Source organism: Schistocerca americana, chromosome 1 (genome assembly GCF_021461395.2).
Source record: "Schistocerca americana isolate TAMUIC-IGC-003095 chromosome 1, iqSchAmer2.1, whole genome shotgun sequence".
In the NCBI taxonomy this organism is placed as follows: Eukaryota; Metazoa; Arthropoda; class Insecta; order Orthoptera; family Acrididae; genus Schistocerca; species Schistocerca americana.
The window spans coordinates 1,073,224,494-1,073,249,606 of NC_060119.1; the positions used below are offsets into that span (position 1 = coordinate 1,073,224,494).

General features: G+C 44.2%; 1 protein-coding gene across 1 annotated transcript in view; it reads left to right on the forward strand.

Moving 5' to 3' along the window:
* LOC124617369 (replication factor C subunit 2) overlaps positions 1-24,257 on the forward strand; it is a 68,143-nt gene extending 43,886 nt beyond the window's left edge. The window contains exons 6-8 of the mRNA XM_047145259.1: positions 4,286-4,366; positions 23,825-23,938; positions 24,082-24,257. Coding sequence (XP_047001215.1) covers positions 4,286-4,366; positions 23,825-23,938; positions 24,082-24,186 — 300 coding nt within the window. The 3' untranslated portion in view covers positions 24,187-24,257. The remainder of the gene's footprint in view (positions 1-4,285; positions 4,367-23,824; positions 23,939-24,081) is intronic.
* The last annotated feature ends 856 nt before the right edge of the window (positions 24,258-25,113 follow it).

The window sequence follows — 25,113 nt, forward strand, 5'->3', positions numbered from 1 at the left end:
CTAAGACAATTACCCTACAGGAGTGGCTTATTGTCAGAAGAGAGCACATGTTTTGGATTTCCTGCAGGCATGGTTCTGCTGTTGTACAAGTGTGGGAGTGAATTGGTGTGGCAACTGGAAATGTACTCCATAGTTGAAGTGTGCAGGACAGTAAGATTCTTGTGGGCAAAGCATCTAAATGCACCTAGATTCATGGTGAAATTCCGAATGTCACAGCCAGCCATAGTGAAATGGTGCCAACAGTTTGACCAAGGCTGCACAGACAGTGATGCTAATGAGGAAGGAACATCTTTCAGCGTGGGATTTCCATCTTTCCGCCAACCTGAAAGAATTTCTTCGGGAGGGGTTTCAATGATGACATTCACACAGCTATTCTTCGATGGCTCTGCTACCGAGAAGCGATTTCTCTTGTCAAGTAATTGGTTGCTTAGTAGAATGTTCCAACCATTGTTTATAGAGATTGTCCAAAAGATATTGTACTGTATCTGTGTCACTTTGAAGTGTAGTGCAACATTCAAGAAAAGTTACTTGACCTGCCATAATAACGTGTAACTTACTTTTATATAATCTCCTCGAACTATGTTGATGGTAGAATGGTTGCACAGTTTTCCTTGCATTCCAGTTCTCTAATTTTGCTGGACATACACACATCAAAAAATGTTTTGCATCACCCCAGTTCCCAGAATTCCTGAAGATAGACGTTGACTGTGGATATTGTATCACAGATACAGTCGCTTTGTCTGGTCAGAGATGTCACTAAACCCGCCCAAAGATGTAAACAACTATGCATGAGCAGTGCTTATTAGACAGGGGGTCCAACAGCCGGTCAGTTCCAGTCATTCCACCCGGAAGGAGGTACACGGCTCGTGTTGTAGTTCAACCAAGCCTAGATGGTCAGTATCGCAGTTCGAGTGTCTGCATTGTTACTTTATGCCAGGAAGGGCTCTCAGCAAGGGAAGTGTTCAGCCGTCTCGGAGTGAACCAAAGCGATGTTGTTTGGACATGGACGAGATACAGAGAGACAGGAACTGTCGATGACATGCCTCACTCTGGCCCCCCAAGGGCTACTACTGCAGTGGATGACCACTACCTACGGATTATGGCTTGGAGCAACCCTGACAGCAATGCCACCATGTTAAATAATGCTTTTCATGCAGCCACAGGACGTCGTGTTAAGACTCAAACTGTGTGCAATAGGCTGCATGATGCACAACTTCACTCTCAACATCCACATAGCGCAGTACAGATGGGCCCAACATCATGACAAATGGACCACTCCGGATTGGCATCATGTTCTCTTCACTGATGAGTGCCACACGTTCCTTCAGCCAGACAATTGTTGGAGACATGTTTGGAGGCAACCTGGTCAGGCTGAATGCCCTTGACACACTGTCTGAGTGCAGCAAGGTGGAGGTTCCCTGCTGTTTTGGGGTAGCATTATGTGGGGCCGACGTACATCGCTGGTGGTCATGGAAGGCACCGTAACGGCTGTATGATACGTGAATGCCATCCTCCGACCAATAGTGCAACCATATTGGTGAGGCATTCGTCTTCATGGGCGACAATTCACGCCCCCATCGTGCAAATCTTATGAATGACTTCCTTCAGGATAACACCATTTGACTAGAGTGGCCAGCATTTTCTCCAGACATGAATCCTATCAAACATGCCTGGGATGGATTGAAAAGGGCTGTTTATGCATGACGTAACCCACCAACCACTCTGAGGGATCCACGCCAAATCGCCATTGACGAGTGGGACAATCTGTACCAACAGTGCCTTGATGAACTTGTGAATAGTATGCCATGATGAATACAGGGATGCTTCAGTGCAAGAAGTACTAGTGTATACAGCAATCTGGACCACCAGCTCTGACGGGATCGCTGTGTGGCGGTACAACATGCAATGCGTGGTTTTCATGAACAATAAAAAGGGTGGAAATGTTTATGTTGATCTCTCTCCCAATTTTCTGTACGGGTTCCGGAACTCTTGGAACCGAGGTGATGCAAAACTTTTTTGATGTGTGTAATTTAATGAAAATGTTACCACCTTTTATTCAAAGATTCTCATTTTACTTCCTGATTATCACTGCTACATTTTAATACGGGCATCTGTGAATTCTCTCTTTGTTTTTGTCCCTAGTTGATAAGGACTCCAAATACTGGAGCAATACTATAAGAATGATGTCACTAGTGTTGTGTATACAATATCATTTACAACCCTTTGGACAATTCTTCCATGTACTTCTTCCTAATAATGATGTGTTCATCTCATTTCATGTTGCTCGTTAGTATTGCTGTTAAATAATTGCATGGTATGACATGCTCTAAGTACTTACCAGTAGTTTTGTCCAGCCCAAGATGCTGGAGTTGACGGTTGTGTGTGTGTGTGTGTGTGTGTGTGTGTGTGTGTGTGTGGGCGCGCGCACGCACATTTTACAGACGAAGACTATGGCTAAAACCTACCGTATTTACTCGAATCTAAGCCGCACTCGAATCTAAGCTGCACCCGAAAAATGAGACTCGAAATCAAGGGAAAAAAATTTTCCTGAATCTAAGCCGCACCTGAAATTTGAGACTCGAAATTCAAGGGAGAGAAAAGTTTTAGGCCGCACCTCCAAATCGAAACAAAGTTGGTCCATTGTAATATGAGACACAATTTAGGTCGAATGAATGACAATACAGCTACAGTAGTTTGGTTCAAGTTGTAAGCTTAGCAGTTACGCTTTACCAGGTAGCCATTGCTATGCGTCAGGCGCTCCATCCATATTTATACGGGTACCCTTCGTTTTCCACGTGCTTCGTCTGGTTTGAATCGATTGCTTATTTTTCTTTGGTCTGATAAGTGCCGTTCTCTTTGTTATAGGTGTTTACGTCACTCTTAGCTCAAAATGCGTTATTGGACTGTGTCATGCATTGTTTGTTGCATTCTGATAATGTTTGTTTACGACCTATCGACGCTCGCGGCATCATGGCTTCTTTTGCGCGCGCTACCGCCGCTTACGATAAAAAAAGAGAGGAATTGTCTCATTAGCGAAACAATGGCAAGAGACTGCTGTTTGTTGTTACTTACACTGCTGCTTTCTTTGATAATGATCAACAAGAACCAAATAATAGACTGCGTACGATAGAAAATGTTCTGAACTAGAGTTTAGCTAAAATTTTTCGCTGTTTGAAAATCTTTGCAAATGCCTCTTTTGTACATTACATTCTGCACAGAAATTACAGTCATCTTAGATTTAAAAATCTAGTCAATTGCTGTGCTTCATTTCTGACTGTATCAGTATTAGGCATAAGAATAATACGAATATAAACATGACATGCTACGTATATTCTTCCTCGTTTGCTGTTATCTCACACTAGTTTCGTAGTTTATTAGGCAAACAGGATTTAAATGAGATAGCAGCAAACATAAAAGAATACATACAAAATGTTTATATTTGTATTATTCTTATGGTGAAGAGAATACTGTATATGATTCACAATTCATAAAAGTTCCTATTAGCAACCATCTCTTCTCACAGGTAGGAAAAAATGCATAACGTAGAGTTGGCCATATTGACAAACATCCCAAACAGTCTTGCCAGTCGGATTTTCGTAGTACGTTGAAATGCTGCTACATTCGAAGATTAACAATACGGAATTTGTATTTACTTCGTTGGATAATGTATGAAAATGCAGTGATCGAAACTCGGGGCGGAGAAAAAAAGCTCGTCTTCCACATTTTTTTCAATTTATTTACTGACTCAAGAGGTTTTGACGCCAGTATTTATCTTTGTGCCTGCAAAGCATGCCTGTGTAGTGCTACATATATTCGATGGTGGAAGTTAGTTGTGGCGACACCTACCAACATTTTTCAGAACTTCCGCTTAGTTTGCACTCGATTCTAAGCCGCAGGTGGTTTTTTTGGATTACAAAAACGGGAAAAAAAACGCGGCTTAAATTCGAGTAAATATGGTATACGTGAGTATCTTTCTGGAGTGCCTCTCTGGAACATGATGTGTCTTCGTTATAGTAAGCAGCAATCTGTCTTTTCCTACATTGTTGATATTCCTACCTGGAGTTTCCACTGTAATATCAACACTATAGTAGACTTGGTTATAGGATAACTCTGTATTCTGTTTGGTAATTTGTTTATGGTGAAATATTTTCAAATCATTATATTGCATTTTCAGTCATTTATGCTGCACAAGACAACTATGCTAAAAATATAAACTGCTACTAATTTAGAGGTGACAGCAGAATGTAGAGATCTTTATGTTCTGACAAATTATTATGTTTTTTAGGTATGTGATGAACCACATCCATTACTTATTAAAGAAATGCTGCAGCACTGCATGGATGGAAATGTGGAGAAAGCGTACAAGGTATGCTAAAACTTTATTTCATTGAAGACAAATTAAAATATTGAAATTTATTACAAAGTTAGTAATGACTGTAAAATTGCAGGTGACTGCTTTATTAACGTTTTAAATGAAGGTGATCATAAATTTATCAAAACAGAGAAAGTTAGTCGATTCACAATTGTGTCCATCATAGTGATCTGTCTATATAATTATACAAGTATTACACAACAAAGCCAAGGGTTGTTCCACCACATGCCAAGTAGTGTGTGCTGTTATTTCAGCATTTTGGCTTAGACAGTGGCACAGAAAATATGTCACCATTGAATCTGACCACTTAAGATAGAACTGCTGGAAGAAAAGAGTAAACATTTCTCAAATGTTAATTGCTAAGATGATGATAAGTCCTTTGTAGTATACAGAGAGCCGAATAAATAATGGTATAGAGCAATAAATTGCCACATAAATAGTCAGGAAAAATTCTCATTTGCAATAAATGTGAATTCTGCCTCAAAATGTGAAAACTGAAAATTACCTACTAAATGCTGCTCCATAGTGAATTGCATACAGATGAACTATTTTATCAGAGATTGTTTAAAATATCCTCATTTTCACCACATGCAAGGGCTGTTCAAAAAGTAAGGTGACTTCTAATTGCGCGGGCAACGTACATTCAATTGTCGATCCCCCCCCCCCTTCCCAATGCTTGTCCCGAACATATGTTCACAGTTTCAAGTGTACACGTACTTTGTTTGTTTTTGACAGATAGAAAGGTTAGATGGGTTTCAGTGTGCTCACCAATTTTCGATTATTGTAAAAAAATGAAGCAAATAAAAATGGAATCAAGTGCTCTAAAACACTTGAAATGTAGACAGTGGCACATGGTGAGTCCACTCTAAGTAAGAAAGAAAAAAAAAAGTTTACAAGTGGTACAAGCTCTTCCAAGATGGCTGAGAAGATTCCAGTGACAAACCTTGCTCTGGATGCCCCAGCACATCAACAACAGATGATAACGTCGAAGCTGTGAAGAAAATTATTTTGGCAAATTGCCAAATTACTGTAAGAGAAGTTGCAGATACTGTTGGCATATCAGTTAACTCATGTCATAAAATTTTTTTTGAATGTCTTGGGTATGAGATGTGTGTCAGCGAAGTTTGTTCCAAAACTTCTCAACTTTGATTGGAAGAACCATCGCATGAGCATTGCTCAGGAGCTGTTGAATTGGGTTTACAGTTATGACTTATGACGTCGAAACCAAAGCCCAGTTGTCCCAATGGGAGCATCCCAGAGCACAAAGATCGAAAAAAGCCTGCCAAGTTCGATCAAATGTCAAAGTGTTGCTCATCTTTATTTATTTATATTTTTTTTTCCTATCTCCAATTACCATGGTGCACGCATCATGAATTTTTGTATCAAGGTCATACGAGCAATAAGGAGTATAACCTTGATATTGTGTTCCCGTTTGCGAGAAGCAATATGCAAAAAACATCAGGAATTGTAGAAAAACAATTCATGGCTTTTGCATCACTACAATGCAAGTGCTAATTCATCATTGCTTGAGGGAGATCTTTTGGGCAAAAACAACCTGACAATCGTGCCTCAGCCACCATATTTGCTGGATTTGGGCCCCTGTAACTTTTTACAGTTGCCAGAACTGAAGAGACCTAAGAAACTACAAAGATTTTAAACGATTGAGGAAATAAAAACTGCATCGCTGGAAGTACTCAAGGCTGTACCAAAAAGTGCTTATGAGCAAGTGCTTTGAGGATTGAAAGAAGCGTTGTCACTAGTGTATTGCATCAGAGTGGGATTACTTTGAAGGGGAAAACATGAATATTCATGAATAAATAAATATTTTTTCATAAAAATATAAAATCACTGTACTTCTTAAACACACCTCGTAAATATAAAAAATGTAACAAATTTACAGCTACTTCTATGTTTCACATCATTGGGCAAAGCCTAATGATGTGTGAGACAATACGATGTCATACAAATACACTCAATGCTCTGGTGTCACACCAATTGTGGATGATCGAAAGGTCTGTATAATATACATGCCATGCAATGCAACTTAGAACTTAGCCATGAGACTTAGTATCTTAGAACACAGAAAAACCCGTTTGTTGGCTAGCTGAAGTTCAAAAGTTGGTATAATGTGGACACTGTGACAGTTTTAGGTGGCATATGTTTTGAACTGAGGTTGCATCATACACCGGTAGATGTTGCACTTGAATTACATCATTTACAACACTGGGAACGTAAGCAAGCAATTGCTTGTTAGCCATTACTGAATATTGTGTGGTGTGTGTTGCTTATTATTTTTCCTCTTCTTTTTGAAATGAATGAAGACACTAACATTGTTCCATCACGGAGTTAGATTATGGCCCCCATCACACTAGAAGGGATTGGCGACCCCTGTGATCATGTGTCGGCTCTGCTTTCATAGAAAGCACAGATGGCTGGCTGACCTGTGAGTGGGAAGGGGGGCTTGTTTTCTTTGTGCCACTCCTTTCCCTTCTGGCAGTCATACATTGAGGTGACGAAAGCTGTTGGATACCTCCTAATACCATGTCGGACCACCTTTTGCTCGGCATAGTGCAGCAACTCGATGTGGCACGACTCGACAAATTGTCAGAAGTCTCTCGAGAAATACTGAGCTATGCTGCCTCCACAGCCATCCATAATTGTGAAAGTGTTGCCAGAACTGTTCTGGTCCAGTGGCAATTCCATCATTGTGTCGGAACATGAAGTCCATGAATGGCTGCAAATGGTCTCCAAGTAGCCAAGCATAACAATTTACAGCAATGATAAGTACACTCAGACCGGAGGACCCAGTCCAGTCATGCAAACACAGCCCACACCATTATAGAGTCAAAACCAGCTTGCACAGTGCCTGTTGACAACTCAGGTTCATTGCTTCATGGGGTCTGCGCCACACTCAAACCCTACCGTTAGCGCTTACCAACTGAAATTGGGACTCATTTGACAAAGCCATAGTTTTCCAGTCTTCAGGGGTCCAACTGGTATGGTCACAAGCCCAGGAGAGGTGCTGCAGGCTATGTGGTCTTAGCAAAGGCACTCCTACCGGTCATCTGCTCCTGTAGTTCATTAACTCCAAATTTCACCTCAGTGCCCTAACAGATATGTTAGTCATACATCCCACATTGATTTCTGCAGGTATTCCAAGCGGTGTTGCTTGTCTGTTAGCACTGACAACTCTACACAAATGCCGCTGCTCTCGGTCACGCCATTGGCCAGTGCATTGTCTGCGAGACAAAATTCTTTAAATTTGGTATTCTTGGCATATTCTTGATACTGTTAACCTTGGAATATTGAATAGTGCATCTAGCTCCAACTACCATTCAGAGTCTGTTAACTCCCGTTGTGTGGCCATAATCACATTAGAAATCTTTTCACATAAATCATGCGAGTACAAATGACAGCTCCTCCAATATACTGCCCTTTCATACTTTGTGTGTGCGATACTGCAGCCATCTGTATATGTGAATATCATGATCCCATGAGTTTTGTCACCTCAGTGTGATTCTAGTTTGTTTGTGCAGACAGCTGGCTACCAGTTCAAAATCCACACTCTGCACTGTAGCGATCGGAAAAGAAAATATGTCAACATATGTCGATCACACCGAGAGTTTCCCCGTAACACTCAGTCATTTTCGCTTCTATTTGATTGCCAAGTATCTTTTTGTTTCCGTGTGTAGCATTGTAAGGATGGGTCGCACAGCTACGAATGCCCACAACAGTTCGAAATCAGTATTCTGCTGATTTTGTAACAATCAAATTATGCATGAGAAGAAAAATAATGTTGAGAAATACGTTAAATCAGAGAAGCAATCTGTTCACTGGCAGGAAAATGGTGCTGCATCCCAAGAGAAACAATCATTTGTTGCAAGCTTGGATAGAGACGAAGAAGAAAACAAACTCTGACCATTTCTGAAAAAAAACTGTTGGAAATTTTGGCAAAAGCAAACATTAAAGCCAAAATGTTCCCCAATCACCACATTTTTTAAAGTCAGTTTCGAAGCTTGGAAGACTCAGTTTTCTGGCACCCAGCATAACAACATTTTATATTAGTATGTCTAATCATTTTACAAACAAAGAAAAAAGAAAACAATTTTCCCCAAAACAGATGATACATTTTCAAGTCCCTACACATAAAGAGTAGTGTATGACAGCAAGTAAGTTACTGATGGAAAGTCTACTTTTAAATATTTTATTGAAGATCTGCATAAGTACTGTGGGTCAGTGCTTTGTTCAGTAATTGTAAAAGATTTCACATAGGTGAATGGTAAGGGAAACAAATTGGCAAAAGGATTATTTTAAGATATTCCATTTTTAAAACTTGCTTGATGAGTAACCAATTGTGAACAGAAAGACATTTTCGGAAATTGGACTTACAGAAAAAAGGAGCCAGCAACAGTGATGTTCACGTAATAAATTAACAACTAAAACAATGGTGTATAAGGAAATTCCTGGGGGACAAAGTCAGTCATGTTTTGGTTTTGTTTGTGGTATTGGTTCATTTGGATTCAGTGCTGTCAAAATAAGGGCCCATCCCAACTGAAGTTAGTAATGAGAAAAATGTAGTGTCACATATTTTCAGTTATTAAGGCATATGTAAGTTTTATAGAGTGTTCTTTTACAAAACTCGATAAGCTTTTGACCTGTTATTGTAAACTTTTTTATCGCTGGTGTTCTTTGTTTTACCCCAAGAATATGCTTGAAATAAAAGCAAGCATTTAAAATGTAAACCAGAAAACATTTTAATCAGTAATTTCAGAAACCCCATAAGTCCACTTTTTTTTCTGCCGTTAATGGTCAATGGGGTTGAAATACGGTGTATCAAGGAATCATGCTTGCGTTGAAAAACTGCAGTGGCTTAAGAAAAAATAGTAGTCGGCTGTTCATATTGTCTCTGCCTCAGTTCACAGATATCACAGAACTGTACCTCAACACTGTTAGTGTGTTGGGTAGTAAAAATATATATATTCTCATTGCTGTAGAGTTTTTTAATAATTAATACCAGTTAAGTGTTGAAAGTTTGCCAGAGAAGAAATAAAACTGAAAAATTTCTCGTGAGAGGCTAAATATCAAAGCTTTGGTATAATAAAGAAAAATCTCCAGAAATATGGTAGCATGCATGTTGGAAAATAGAATGAAGCCCTAATCAAACAATTGTACATTTAGTTTCAAGTGCTGAAGTTTAAATCCCTGCATGTTTTGAAATATGATAATTGGTGGAAAGACTACTGCAAGAAAATAACTTGAGCCATAGAATTGCTGGAAAAGACAATTGCTGTTTAACAGAAAGTTAAATTTCACTTAGGAAATACCAGTACATGGAAATTCATTATGATTACCAGCAAAAGGAACTTCCTCATTCTTACAAGTTTTGATAGTGTAGTGTATCCCTCTTCCAAAAGATACAGTAACATCAAGCTTGCCAGCTCTTTTCGATAACCTTCTGGGACTGCTACACTTCTTTGTTTATTACTCGTATTATCTTTGGATTATTTGTCTTGTGAATTTTCAATATATTTCTTATAACATCTTATTTATGTTTAATAGTCTCATAAAAGTGTTGAAAATTGCAGCTGTTTTGTAATAATTCAGTGTTTTTCATTTGGTAATGACATTTAGAGTTCTCTCCACTGAATTTTTATTTTTAAAAACTGCAATTGCAAGCAAGTTCAAAAGATGATAGTACCAGTATGTCTATATGAATATGTGTGTGTGGGTAGAAGGGGGGGGGGGGGCTAGAAATTGATCCGTAAAATGAAGGATTTTAGTCATTTCTGCAATCATTCTGTCTGTGCTGTGAGACTCCTCTAGAATATTTCATGAGATTTAATTTGACTGTATTTCGAATTTTTAATGGGTTATTTCATCTGCAAGCATCATGCAGCACATGGCATTTTCTTTTCCCTTTGTGTGAAATCAAAACAATTAATCCTCGAACATAACATGATGTACTTTGTACACATGTGGAGAATAGCTGTCTTTCTGTTACCAAAATCACAGTTTAATCTTAGTTTAATTAAACAGTGATAAAATACACTTACATTACATCAGCTAAAGTATTGTTTAATTAAACAATAATAAAATGAACTTTCATTATATCAACCACTTGTAGTCATGGGCTTGCAATTTGGGGGGGGGGGGGGGGGGGGGAGGCAATGGAACAGTACAAAACTCTGGCGACATCGTGGTGCAATTGCGTAGTGTTGTATCGCACGTGTTGTCTGCATATGTTTAGAAACAAGCGCCCCATCAAATATTTCCTGCCAGCACCAGAGTTGCTGTGGTCTGTTTTGGCTTTGTTATTCTTTCATTATGCTTTTTACTTTTATTGTATCTTTCATGCTGGCATGAGTTCGTGCGTAGACACGGGATAACTCTGATGTATTGTTGCCTGCATGTTAAGTTATTTTCAGTTGAGAGCTCGGAACGATTGAACAAGCCTTGTACTCATCTCCGTCTCCTGTGACTGTAATCAATAAAGCTAATGTTAATATAGTAAAGGGAGTGTGGTTCCGTCGTATTATGTAAAAGCATCTTCTAATGGTTGAACAACAGACTGCCCAGCTTTTAACAACAAAGTGGTGACCCCGACATGATTTACCTCATAGTATTATTGGGTTGAGAGCGCTTACTCAAGAGATTTTCAAAATGACTGACATTCACCGCTCCATGTCATGATTGGCTGTAAGTCTACCACCTTTCTGGCCACACAATCCAGGTTTGCGCAGGTGGAGGCCAGCTTTTTCTATTCTGGAATTTCGCCAGACGCTACAAAGTTTGCGCTGTTAGTAAGCCAATTAGATCACGAGTACGCTGCAGAAGTACAACATGTAATTACCTCACCGCCAGAAGCTAACTCCTACAACCGGCTTAAAGCACAATTGATCTGACGAATGTCAGCACCACAGGAAGAGCAAATCCGTCAAATTCTCACTGTGGAAGGTATTGGAGACAGAGACAGCCTTCTTGCAGCACCTAAGAAACAAAGTAAATGTGGGAACCATTCCAAACAGCTTACTGCGCTCAATATGGAGCAGTTGCTTGCTACCGTCTGTCAAAGCAATTATGTTGTCACGGTCTGACACGCCCTTGGACATAGTAGCGGAGTTTGCAGATAAAATCTAGAAGGCGATGACGCCATTTCCTGCCAGTACAATCACTGAACAATGCGGTAGCGTGACTTCAAGTGTTTCGCATGCAAATTATGAGGGCTTGGCAGGCAAAGTAGATCTATTGACGCAGCAGATCGGCAAACTTCTCAAACTGACCCAGAGTCGATATCGCCAACACTCGCGCAGCAAGTCAAAAACAACCTCATCTGCAACTGAACCTGAGCAGCTAGGCATCTGCTGGTATCATCGAAATTCAGGGAGCAAGTGCGCAGATGCACAACCTACTGCACTTACCCAAATGGCAGCAGCGGTCGGAAGTAGATGCCTGCTCAGATTGCCGATCAGTGCCTCTGTGGCTGCTTGTTAGTGATCGGTGGTCCGGCTGGAAATACTAAATAGACACTGGGTCCAATTTGTCCATTTACCCATGGACCATATTGCACAGGAACCAACCACCCACTTTATTCTGTCTGACTGCTGCTAATAACTCAGTCATAACAATGTACGGCAGTCTGTGCTTCGAACTAGACCTGGGCCTACAAGAAGCCTTCACGTGGGATTTTACCATTGCAGATGTTGCCGAACGTGTCATCAAGTCCGACTTCCTTGCCCATTATAATCTACTGCCAGACATGAAGTACTCCTGCCTAGTTGACAACACCACGGGTTTAACAGTGTTCTGATTTTGGTGGAATGCAATCGTACATACTGCTAAACTAACACAGGTGGTGGATGGTGAGAACATAGAGCTGGTGAATGGATTTCCGGCTCTGATACGATCTCTCTGATACGGTCTTTCGGAGCACCTAAGGAGGTAAGGCACAACACTGTCTGCTACATAGAGACTACCGACGGTCCTCTCATGTCTTGCAAACCGTGATGTTTAGCTTCATATCATCTTAAAATTGTAAAAGCAGAGTTTGACGTTATGATTCATGAAGGTGTAATGCGGCCTTCCAACAAACAGCCCCTGGTCCTCACCGCAACATTTGGTCCCAAAAAAGGATGGTGCATGGCAGACTTGTAGTGACTACAGAGCTTTGAATACCAGAACAGTACAGGACAAATACCCTGTGCCATTGTTACCTGACTCTGAACTGTGCGTTGAGTGGTGCAGCTATTTTTAGCATCCTGGACTGTGCAAAACCGTACACACAGATCCCTATAGCTGAACAGAGAAGGTCCCAAGACAGCGATCGTCATTCCTTTTGGCATGTTTGAGAGCAAATGCATGACTTTTGGATTCAGGAATGCTGCTGAAACATGGCAACACTTCACTGACTCAGTCCTACAGAGCCTAACTGTTGCTTTCACTTACTGGACAGTATTTCAGTTTGTCATCAGCAGAGCAACAGCAACATCATTTAATGGAAGTGTTTAAGCGATTGGAACACTACGGCAAAGTCCTGAACACTGCCAAATGTATGTTTGGCTACCGGCAAGTGGATTTTCTAGGTTTCGAAAACAGCAGGATCGCTACCACTGCCAGTGAAGGTGGAAGCCATCTTAAGGATTTCACACCCAAGTGTGGCCAAGGAATTGCATTGATTCCTCGGTGCCAGCCTGTGTGGCCGAGGGGTTCTAGGCGCTTCAGTCTGGAACCGCGCGTCCCTACGGTCGCAGGTTCGAATCCTGCCTCAGGCATGGATGTGTGTGATGTCCTTAGGTTAGTTAGGTTTAAGTAGTTCTAAGTTCTAGGGGACTGATGACCTCAGATGTTAAGTCCCATAGTGCTCAGAGCCATTTGAACCATTTGATTCCTCGGTATGTTAAGTTTTTATCTCTCTCACTTGCCACAATCTGCAGAATTACAGGAACCATTAATTGCAGCACTCACCGGCCCATAGAACAAGGTAACTTGCCTATAACATGGACTAATAGCATGTGTGGCATTTGAAGCGGCCAAAAAGAGCATTGCAGGCACCACCCTTTGGCACACCCTGAGCCTATTGCACCTTTGGCTCTAGTGGTTGATGGTAGCTAGATGGCAATCTGCACAATGTTGCAGCAATATGGCAACCACATACATTTTCCTCATGCTAACTACTGCCCACACAAAAGCTATGGAGTGCCTGCAACAGAGAACTTTTGGCCGTTTGAGTATGTCAGATACTTCAGATCTCAGCTGGAAGCTAGAGACTTTATTATCTACACCAATCACAAACCGCTAACTTATGCATTTCACCTGAACAATTATGCCAAAGAACTACAAAGTAGATAAAGATCTACAAGTACTTTTATCAGCAGAAACATTGGCGTTTGATGTGCAACTTATCCAAATTCCAGGGAGCAATGTCGAGCTGTATTGTGAAATCTGCTACATGACTTGTGCCACCCCAGTATTAGATCGACAACCCACCTAGTGATGAATCGTTACATGTTGGAGGAGGAGATTAGTGTTTAACGTCCCATCGACAACGAGGCCATTAGAGACGGAGCGCAAGCTCTGGTGAGGGAAGATTGGGGAAGGAAATCGGCCATGCCCTTTCAAAGGAACAATCCCGGCATTTGCCTGAAGCGATTTAGGGAAATCACGGAAAACCTAAATCAGGATGGCCGGAGGCGGGATTGAACCGTCGTCCTCCCGAATGCGAGTTCAGTGTGCTAACCACTGCGCCACCTCGCTCGGTGCCATTACATGTTGACCAGGTATACAGAAAGACTGCCGTGATTGGGGGAGGAGTTCTCAAATGCCAACACAGCAAGTTACACCACCACATGCAAGCACGATAGCGAACTTTCTGACAATGACAGTCCATTTCAGTCATGTCCACATAGACATTGTTGGTCCATTGCCATCATCTGACAGCGAATGTTACATTCTTACAATGATGGATCATTACACCTGCTGGCTGAAGCTGCACCAGTGGACAATGTTACAGCAGAAATTCTGGCTTTCGCTTTCATGTTCATTGGGTGTTGCACTTTGGCTGTCCGTTACACATCATCACATATAAAGGACAACAGTTTGAATCCGACCTTTTCAGACAACTTGTGAAGTTTTGCGGCACAAATCACCACAAAATATGAGCTTCCACACAGCCAGTAATGGGATGATCGAGAGATGGCATCGCTCACTTAAGGCCACACTAATGTGTCTTGACTCTTGAGTGGACCTAGGCGCTTCCCATGATAATGCTCGGCCTCAGAAACACGTTCGAATCAGATCTAGACGGTGCTTCAGTGGAACTGGTGTATGGTGAGATGTTGAGGCTTCCAGGAGAATTAGTGGAAACAAATGCTGTGTCACAACCAAGGGATGATCAATCGGAGTTTCTATGCCAGCTGCAAGAGCATGTGGCCCAAATATGCCCACACCATCCTCATAGACACGGTACAGCTACCACCTTCATGCATCAAGACTTGAAAACCTGTTCACACATCGTGGTATGCACGGAAGGCATCATCCATCATCGCAGCCGCCATACTCAGGACCCTACCATGTAGTTGCAAGGGGAGACCGGACAATTGAATTTCAATTAATGGAAAGGCAACCGCTGTTTCTGTAGACAGACTAAACCGGCTTATGTCTTTGAAGAAGTGACAGTGCCAGAGCTTCCAAGACTATGGCCTCACCCAGCAGCTGCCTCATAACTGCCGCCATTGCAGATTACAATGGCAGTGTACCTATCTACACGTACTTCAAGAACTGGTCACCGCATCAACTTTCAGCATGCTATTTGCAATAATGCTCTACTTCCATCATGGGGGCTGATGTGGTGACATCATGTAGCTACATAGTGTTGTATTGCACGTGTCGTCCATGTGTGTTTCGAAACAATCGCATTGTCAAACATTTCGCACCAGCCATCAGGGGCACTGTGTTTTGTATATAAGTGTTTTGGTTTTGTCGTTCTTTGATTGTGCTTTTTATTTTTTTGTGTCTTCCGTGCTGTTAGCAAGTTCTTGCGCAGTTAAGAGATAATTCTGATTTTTAGTTGCCTGCATGTTTAAATTATTTTTAAATTCAAGCTCGGAATCATCGAACAAGCAGTGTATTCTTCACGGTCTCCTATGGCTGTTGTCAATGAAGTTTACATTAATATTGTTCGAGGGACTTTTTGTGTACTATAATTCCGTCCTATTACGTACACGCAGATACTAGTGGTCAAATGACAATCTGTCCAGCTTGTACCGACAAAGACCTGGTGTTATTTGTGGTTAGCGCACTTTACATGTAGGCACGTCCACCCAAGCAGAAAACATTTTATATACCTTTTTTTTAATTATTTTTTTTCTTTTATACTAAGAGATTTTATTTCACCAGCATTTTATTTATATAGGGAAATTCTTTGAAGCTCTTAGTCTTAATTTTGGTGAGTCTTTAGTTCAGCCCGTTGTGCAGATTAATTATTTCTTATATTCTTTTTTGTAACTTCCTATTACCTTTGTCACATGGAAAGAAACGTGTTTTAGCAAAATAAGCATCTGCAATCTGTCAAGTGTTGTGATAGCTGCATTAATATTAATTTCGGTAATTTCCAAGAATGATTGTCTATCTAACACTTGGGTGAGTAATGACATTTATTGAACTTGCGTCTCGATGTTGAACACAACTCTGGTGGTGCGAGTTATGGATACTGTTTACAGCATTCACTAGGGCTATGACAAAAGACGAACTTTACAAAGTTACAATTAATTACAAATGAAAGTAGTAACTTTAGTTACTTTACTACCGTCTTCATCCAACAAGAAACTACAATGATGCTCATCTCAAAGGATAATGTGGAACTGTCAAATCATGTGTTCTTTCTTACAGACGTTCTCTTCTGACACTGCACACAATACAGTTGCAAAGAAAAATTACATCCGCACCTCCCTTGCATAGTTTCACAGTGTTAAGTCCACAACATTCTACACAGTTCCTGCTATACTCATTTGGGAGCTATTCTAAGTGCCAACAAAGTTCCAAACAACTTTCTAGACTACATAACCATTGAATTAGATTGCTCCATATGTGACTATCGGCACTCGAAATTGCAATGCTTTCACTCATTGCTGTTCACAACTGAAAATGATAAATTATGTTCCCCTGGCAATGCACTAAACACTTCCCATAACTTGTGCCACCAGAGTTGTGTGGTTGACATCGAGTCACACGTTTGATATATATTGTTCGGGACCAGGGCGTTCCATAGGCAACCAATCTCAGAAATTACCTTCATTTCTTTTATTATTGCTTTCAGCAGATAGTTTCTTCACAGGAATCAATTCCCCAAAGGCAGAATTAGGTTCCTTCCTGCGTTTGCACAAAATTCCTGCTGTTCAAGAACATTTTTGCATCTCATTTTGGATTCATTTCTGCTACTGACCTCACTAATTACATTAGCTTCAATGCTGTACTTGAGTCTGTATAAGAAAATCCCTAACAATTGCAGTGGTCTGGGTGCAGTAACTTTTCACACATACATCTACCAATCACGTTCCACAATTTTGTAAACATCTCTATGGCAATGCCATATTGTTGTCACAGCTCTATAGCCAGCTGTGTTTTCACCTGCAGCCATTTGCTCTTCACAGTTTAAAGCTGGCAACAGTGCTGTAGGCTGTCAGACACCTTTTTATGTTGACGCTCCTAGGCAAATTACTTTTCTGTGATCCGATGTTAGATGGAGCAAGATACATGTTGTAAGCTTAACTCATTTTCAACCATCAGTTGATGAGTTTTTCTTCCACTGTCCACACTGTTGTGGAAGAGCAGCTTCACTCAGAAATGGGTAGCAAGAGTTTAAAATAATAGCTTGGGGATAAGTGTGTTTTAGGGCTGTTGCTTGTGAAGTTTGCCATCCTCATTAATGTACCCCTGCGGGTTCGGGGGTTAGAATAGGCCCGCGGTATTCCTGCCTGTCGTAAGAGGCGACTAAAAGGAGTCTCAAACGTTTCGGCCTTATGTGATGGTCCCCTCTCGGGTTTGACCTCCATCTATCCAAATTATTCCGAAGAGCGAGCCAATTGGGGAAGGGCACCTTACATGGTGCACTGTATCCTTCGTGCAATTAGACCTATTGCCGTCTTTCTCGTCGTTGCGATGGTGTCCCGCTCGTTTTCGATCTCATGGGCGATTACCACGCTGCACTCTGCAGTGTTTCTTTTAACTGTGACGATGACCTTGGCCATTTTTGCACCTAAGATCCAGCACGGTAGCCAGTCCGTTGTGGTGGGGTCGCCATGTACCCTCTTGGTTGTAGCCCCCTGACAACACAGGGATCGCTCTACTGATGCCTGCGCCGTTCACTCCCCACGTATGCCAAGGAGTAGATGCCCATCTCCCTGGGGCCTCGGGACTCCCGGCAATGGCCATCCTGCCAGGTGGCCTTTGCTGTGGCTGGGTGGCGCCCGTGGGGAGGGCCCTTGGTCGGAGTAGGTGGCATCAGGGCGGATGACCCGCAATGAAGCGTGGTACATCATCTGTCGCTGGCGGCCAGCCGCCAGCAGTCTCTAAGCGTTCTCGGGCTCAATTTAATGCTGAAAAGTACAATCCGAAAACGTTCCCCTCTCTGGCCACGCCGTGGGAGGAACGTAAATCTCAGGATGGCAGTAGCACTTATTCGCCCCGATTCTTAGTTTGTACGAGAGCTGATGGGGAGTCTTTTCTCTCAACAAAGCCTCAGTTCTTCGTCGAGCATTTAGAGGACAAGTTTGGGGAGGTGGAGGGCTTGTCAAAAATGCGCTCTGGATCGGTCCTGATCCAAACGGCATCCTCTGCCCAGTCACGACGGTTACTTGCTTGTGATAAGTTGGGGGATGTTGCTGTTACGATCACACCGCATAAGAGTTTAAATATGGTCCAGGGAGTTATTTACCATAAGGACCTTCTTTTGCAGTCTGATGACGAGCTGCGCGCCAACTTAGAGCGCAGAGGTGTCCATTTCGTCCGGCGCGTTCATCGGGGTCCGAAGGAAAGTCAGATAGCTACCGGTGCCTTCATCTTGGCCTTCGAGGGTGATACGTTACCGGAAAAGGTCAAGGTGATGGTCTACCGATGTGACGTCAGGCCCTATATTCCTCCCCCGATGCGGTGCTTCAAGTGCTGGAAGTTTGGCCATATGTCTTCCCGCTGCACTTCCAGCCTCACATGTCGAGATTGCGGACGCCCGTCTCATCCCGATACTCCATGTGCCCCGCCTCCCATCTGTGTCAACTGCGGGGAGCACCATTCACCTTGCTCGCCAGACTGCAGAATCTTCCAGAAAGAACGCAAAATCATGGAATATAAGACCCTGGACCGACTGACTTATACTGAAGCCAAGCGGAAATACGACCGATTACATCCCGTGCGAATGACGTCATCCTACGCCGCCGCTACGACACCTGTGCCCGCCCCATCAGTTTCACGACTTCCAGCCAGCTCGATAACCAGTAAGACTCCTCCTGCCCCCTTGCCAGTGGGGGGCTCTACCCACCGGGTTGCTCCTGCGCCACCTACCTCAGGGGCAACACCATCCCCCCCATCAGCGACGTCCGTCCCTGCTTCTAAGCCGGAGAAGTGTCCAACTTCTTCGGCTTCTCACGCTCGCAAGGGGTCCCTCGGGTCCCTCCCTTCCCAGGTTTCCACCAGTGGGAAGGCTGACGACCGCCAGTGGCGTAAGTGCCCGCAATCAGCTGGTCGACGGGCTTCACGATCCTCCTCAGTCCCGGAGACTGAATCGGTGAAGCCCTCCCAGCCAGTTAAACCCAAGGAGCAGCGTGAGAAATCAAAGAAGAAGAGCTCTAAGCCCAAGGAACTCGCGGTGGCAGCCACCCCACCGCCACCTTACAGCTCTGCGTCTGAGGACGAGGTGGAGATCCTGGCGTCCGCTGAGGACCTAGAACTCGCCGGTCCCTCAGACGCCATGGATAACACTAGCACGGGTGCTCAATCGGAGGCAGCGGGTGACCCAGCGGCGTAATCTGCCTTCCCCGTCCTGTCACGCCTTTCTCAGCCATGGACAATACCATCCTCCAGTGGAACTGCAGCGGTTTCTTCCACCATTTAGCTGAGCTCCGCCAACTTCTCAGCCTTCGCCCTTTCTTCTGCATTGCTCTCCAGGAAACTTGGTTTCCGGCGATGCGAACCCCCGCCCTCCGTGGCTATCGGGGTTATTACAAGAACCGAGCAGCTTATGAAAGGGTGTCTGGTGGCGTCTGCATTTATGTCCTTCACACTCTGCACAGCGAATCTGTCCCTCTCCAGACGCCTTTAGAGGCTGTCGCTGTACGCGTGTGGACGCCACAGGCTGTTACCGTCTGCAGTCTTTACATTCCACCGGATGGTGATGTCTCGCAGCATGTCCTGGCTGCACTGGTCGCCCAATTGCCGCCACCTTTCTTGCTATTGGGCGACTTCAACGCTCATAACCCTCTGTGGGGTGGGTCAGTGGCAACAGGTCGAGGCGCCATCATTGAGCATTTATTGTCGCAGCTCGATCTCTCGCTGTTAAATGATGGTGCCTTCACACACTTCAGTGTGGCGCATGGCACCTACTCCGCCATTGACCTTTCAATCTGTAGCCATAGCCTCTTACCGTCTGTCCAATGGAGTGTGCATGACGACCTGTGTGGTAGTGACCATTTTCCGATCTTTTTGTCACTACCACAGCGCCACTCTTCTGGGCGCCCTAGCAGATGGGCTATGAATAAGGCTGACTGGGACTTGTTCTCCTCCACTGCCGCTTTTGAGCCTCTCTCTACCGATGACATTGATGCGGTGGTTCAATCGGTCACCACCGGCATCGTTACTGCCGCCGAATCTGCCATTCCCCATTCCTGTGGGTCCCCTCGGCGGAAGGCTGTGCCTTGGTGGTCGCCTGAGATCGCTGAAGCGATTAAAGATCGCCGGTGGGCGCTCCAGCGTCACAAGCGACACCCCTCCCTCGACCACCTTATCGCCTTCAAACGGCTGCGTGCGCGGGCCCGCCTCCTTATCCGCCAAGGCAAGAAGGAGTGCTGGGAGCGGTATGTGTCCACCATTGGCCTCCATGTCACTCCCTCGCAGGTCTGGGCCAAGATTCGACGCGTCTACGGCTATCGGCCACCTGCCAGCGTCCCTGCGCTCTCACTGAATGGAGCAGTTTGTACTGACTCCGACGTCATTGCCAATCGCTTAGCAGAGCATTTTGGTATGAGTTCCGCTTCTGCGAATTACCCCCAGGCCTTCCGCTCCATTAAAGAGCGGATGGAACGTCGGAGCCTTTCGTTTCGCACCAACCACCCAGAATCTTACAATGCTCCATTTAGTGAGTGGGAATTTCGCAGTGCCCTCGCTGCTTGCCCTGATACCGCTCCTGGGCCAGATGGCATCCACTGTCAGATGCTGAAACACCTTTCAGTGGACTGCCAGCGGCGCCTTCTCGATCTTTACAACCGTCTTTGGGTCGAGGGGGAGTTTCCGTCGCAGTGGCGGGAAGGCATTGTCATCCCCGTTTTGAAGCCTGGAAAGAACCCTCTGGAGGTGGACAGCTACCGTCCCATTAGCCTCACCAACGTTCTTTGCAAGTTGCTTGAACGGATGGTGAGCCGGCGCTTGAATTGGGTACTGGAGTCTCGGGGTCTTCTGGCTCCATCTCAGGGTGGGTTCCGTAAAGGCCGCTCCGCCGCCGACAATCTGGTGAGCCTGGAGTCGGCCATCCGTACTGCCTTTTCCCGCCGTCAGCACCTGGTCGCTGTCTTTTTCGACATGCGGAAGGCGTACGATACGACATGGCGTCATCACATTCTTTCTACGCTTCATGGATGGGGTCTTCGGGGTCCTCTGCCGATTTTTATCCGCAATTTTCTGTCGTGTCGTACCTTCCGCGTGCAAGTCGCGGCCTCGTATAGTTCCTCCCACGCCCAGGAGAACGGTGTGCCACAGGGCTCTGTTTTAAGTGTCTGTCTGTTTTTAATAGCCATTAACGGGCTTGCTGCGGCCGTGGGACATTCTGTCTCCGCTTCCCTGTATGCTGACGACTTCTGCCTTTATTACAGCTCTACTGGCATTGCAGCTGTTGAACGTCAGCTACAGGGCGCTATCCGTAAGGCGCAGTCTTGGGCTGTAGCGCATGGGTTTCAGTTTTCGGCAGCCAAGACCTGCGTTATGCATTTCTGCCGGCGCCGAACAGTCCATCCTGAGCCGCGGCTTTATCTTGCCGACGAACTCCTTGCTGTGGTGGAGACCCACAGGTTTTTGGGGGTGGTTTTCGATGCCCGGTTGACTTGGCTGCCTCATATCCGGCAGCTTAAACAGACGTGTTGGCGGCATCTAAACGCTCTGAGATGCTTGAGCAACACCCGCTGGGGCGCCGACCGCTCTACACTGTTGCGGCTCTACCAGGCGTTAATCCAGTCCCGTCTGGATTATGGGAGCCTGGCTTATGGCTCAGCATCCCCATCTGCGTTACGGGTGCTGGACCCGATTCTCCACAGCGGGATACGCGTTGCCACTGGTGCTTTCCGCACCAGCCCTGTGGACAGCGTACTAGTGGAGGCAGGTGTACCTCCACTGCGGTTCCGACGCCAACGTTTGCTGGCCGCTTATGCTGCCCATGTACTAAGCTCGCCCGGGCATCCAAACTATCGCCTCCTGTTCCCGCGGTCGGTCGTCCGTATGCCAGAACGTCGGCCGCGGTCTGGTTGTACAATAGCGGTCCGCGTCAAAGAGCTTCTCTCTGGGCTCCAGGGTTTCACTGTTCCACCTCCTTTCCGGGCTACTTTGCATACACCCCCATGGTGTGTTCGTCGCCCTAGCCTTCGGCTCGACTTGGCACAGGGCCCTAAGGACTCAGTCCCTCCTGAGGCCTTCCGCCGCCGCTTTTATTCCATCCTGGCCACGTATCAGGGCTCTGGTGTTGTTTACACTGACGGTTCGATGGTTGCTGGTCGTGTCGGATATGCGCTCACTCTAGGGGACCATTCCGAACAACGTTCCTTGCCGGATGGCTGCAGCGTTTACACTGCTGAACTGGTCGCCATCCTTCGTGCCCTAGAGTATATCCGCTCCTGTTCAGGTGAGTCCTTCGTTATCTGTAGCGATTCCCTGAGCGGTTTACGAGCTCTCGACCAGTGTTTCCCTCGTTCTCGTCTGGTGATGGCTATCCACGAGTCTCTGCATACTCTCGCCTGTTGCGGCCGCTCTGTGGTCTTTGTGTGGACCCCCGGTCATGTCGGTATCCCGGGTAACGAACATGTTGACCGCCTGGCGAAAGAGGCCACCAGCAAGCCATCTCTGGACGTTGGCCTCCCAGAGACTGATTTGCGGGCAGTCTTCCGCCGCAAAATCTTGGCGCTATGGGACGCTGAATGGCGGGAACTGACAATGCGCAATAAACTCCGTGCTGTCAAGGAGACGACGGCTGTGTGGCGGTCATCCCTGCGAGCCACTCGCAGGGACTCAGTAGTTCTTTGCCGGCTCCGCATTGGCCACTCCCGGCTGACACACAGTTATCTACTGCGCCGGGAGGACCCTCCTCTATGTCGCTGTGGGGCAGCTTTGACAGTGGCCCACATTTTGCTGGCCTGCCCCCTTTTAGCTGTGGTCAGGCAGACATTTGCGCTGCCTGCTACGCTCCCTGCCCTTTTCACAGACGACTCCACTATGGCTGACTCAGTTTTACGTTTTATTCGGGCAGGGGGATTTTATCATTTACTCTGAGTGTTTCTGTTTTCTTTTAATGCTTTGTGTTGATTCTGGCCTTTGGCTTATGGTTTTACACTGCTTTTTTAATGTGTTTCTCAGTGGTTGGCCTTTCCTTTTTATGTCTATGGTCGGCCAACCACCGTCACACTCTGTGTGGTTTTAGTTTGTTTTGTCTTGTCTTTGTCTCAGTATCTCTTGTTCTGTGTCGTCTGTGATCTCTTCTGTTCCTTGTTTTTATTCTCTGTGGGTGTCCTTTGTCTTTGGAAAAAGGGACCGATGACCATGGCAGTCTGGTCCCTTTAATCCCCCAAACCAACCAACCAACCATCCTCATTAATGCTTCATGTCACTGAACAGACAACAGTAATGATCTCAATCACTGAACAATAAACTGTACTGTGCAACATCCTTTCATACAATTATGGCTTCCTAAGATTAGCATGATAATAGGCTGATGTAAGGGAACCATTCTTTTTCCTTCATTAAGAAATGCAATACTTTTCCAGCATATTCAGTACATTAATAGCAAGAATTTTATGACTCTCCTCTGACATCCGTCCGTTGATTTAGCTAGAAGTCTGTAATACAGTTATAGACGTTATGTTGATAGTATGTCCTGTTCTTGTGCTTGAAGCAGCATGTAAGTTACCTTGGTGATTGTTTTCTTATGTAGAGCATGACACCGCGTCCCTCATCTTCAGTCTTAAACATCAAAATTTTATTTCATTGTAACAGATAATAGCGCACTTGTGGAAGCTTGGATATGCAGCAGAAGATATTGTATCGAACACATTCCGTGTATGCAAGAACATACCAATGCCAGAAAGCTTAAGAATTAAATTTATAAAGGTATGTAGCATTTTGCAAATTTTTACAGATTTGGTTTTAATTTGAAAGTGAATAATACTTTTTTTTCTGTTGAATGTTTCATGTTTCACTGTTAAACTTAGATAAATTAATATAAATAATATCGGTTTCATTCTTATTTCCAGGAAATTGGTACTATTCATGTGAGGATAGTGGAGGGGGTGGCTTCTCTGCTCCAACTTAGTGGAATGTTAGCACGTTTGTGTCAAGTTGCAAGGGATGAAGAGTAACTTTGAGATGTGTGTTATCATTGTAACATTGTGTATTTCTATGCTGTTTTGTATTAAACATATTAAGAGTATTTTGATCTCAAAGCAACAATTTTTTACTATGTCAAACTTGAAGAAAATAGCGAGGATTTCTTTTCTTCATGCCTATGTGACTTAATTACCTTCCTCCTTTCTCTTTATTGCTGTGTGTAACCTAGGGGCTTTGTGCCAGCAACAAGAAAGCAGACAGCTCATGTATCCAGATGAGTAGGAGGTAATGTTATTCTCCTACTACTTATGCTACTTTATCTTTGGGAAAGTTGTGATAAATGGAAAATAAGTGTAGAGTACAAGAGTATCTGATTGAATGGTTTTTGAAGCCAAGGGGTATTTATATAAGTAGCTGTATGGAATTAAACTACCTTTACACTTTTATTTTATAATGAATGGATAGGCTGTATAGCTTTTAATGTTAGAAAGCTGTAACCAAAAGGGAAGAAAAACCCTCCAGTGTGGAAACAGTAAAAGAAAATTACAAAAGGAAACTAGTCACATACAGCTGATTGTCATGTTCACATTGAATGCAGCTCAATAACCGCAGTACAGCTGGTATATGATGTGGCTCTACTCTTTATAAGATACGTTAGGCTTGTGACAAAACTATAATAAGATGTGGTGTCTCGTAGCTAGGTTGTCCATAGGGTAGGAACTCAAGTGGTGGGGTCAAGGACCCATCTGTTTTGACCTAAGATGTCTTGTGTGATGTGTTCACTAACTATGCTGCTTATTCGAAATATGTTGCAAGGCACGAGTGTGTGGTTAGGGTTGAACAGGGAGTGCAGCTGAAATTGTTGGTAGAGAAACTAGTAACTATTTTAACATACACAGGGTGGTCAGAAACAGACTGGAAAGCTTCTAAGGGTGTTCAGGGTATGCTGTGCTGAGAAA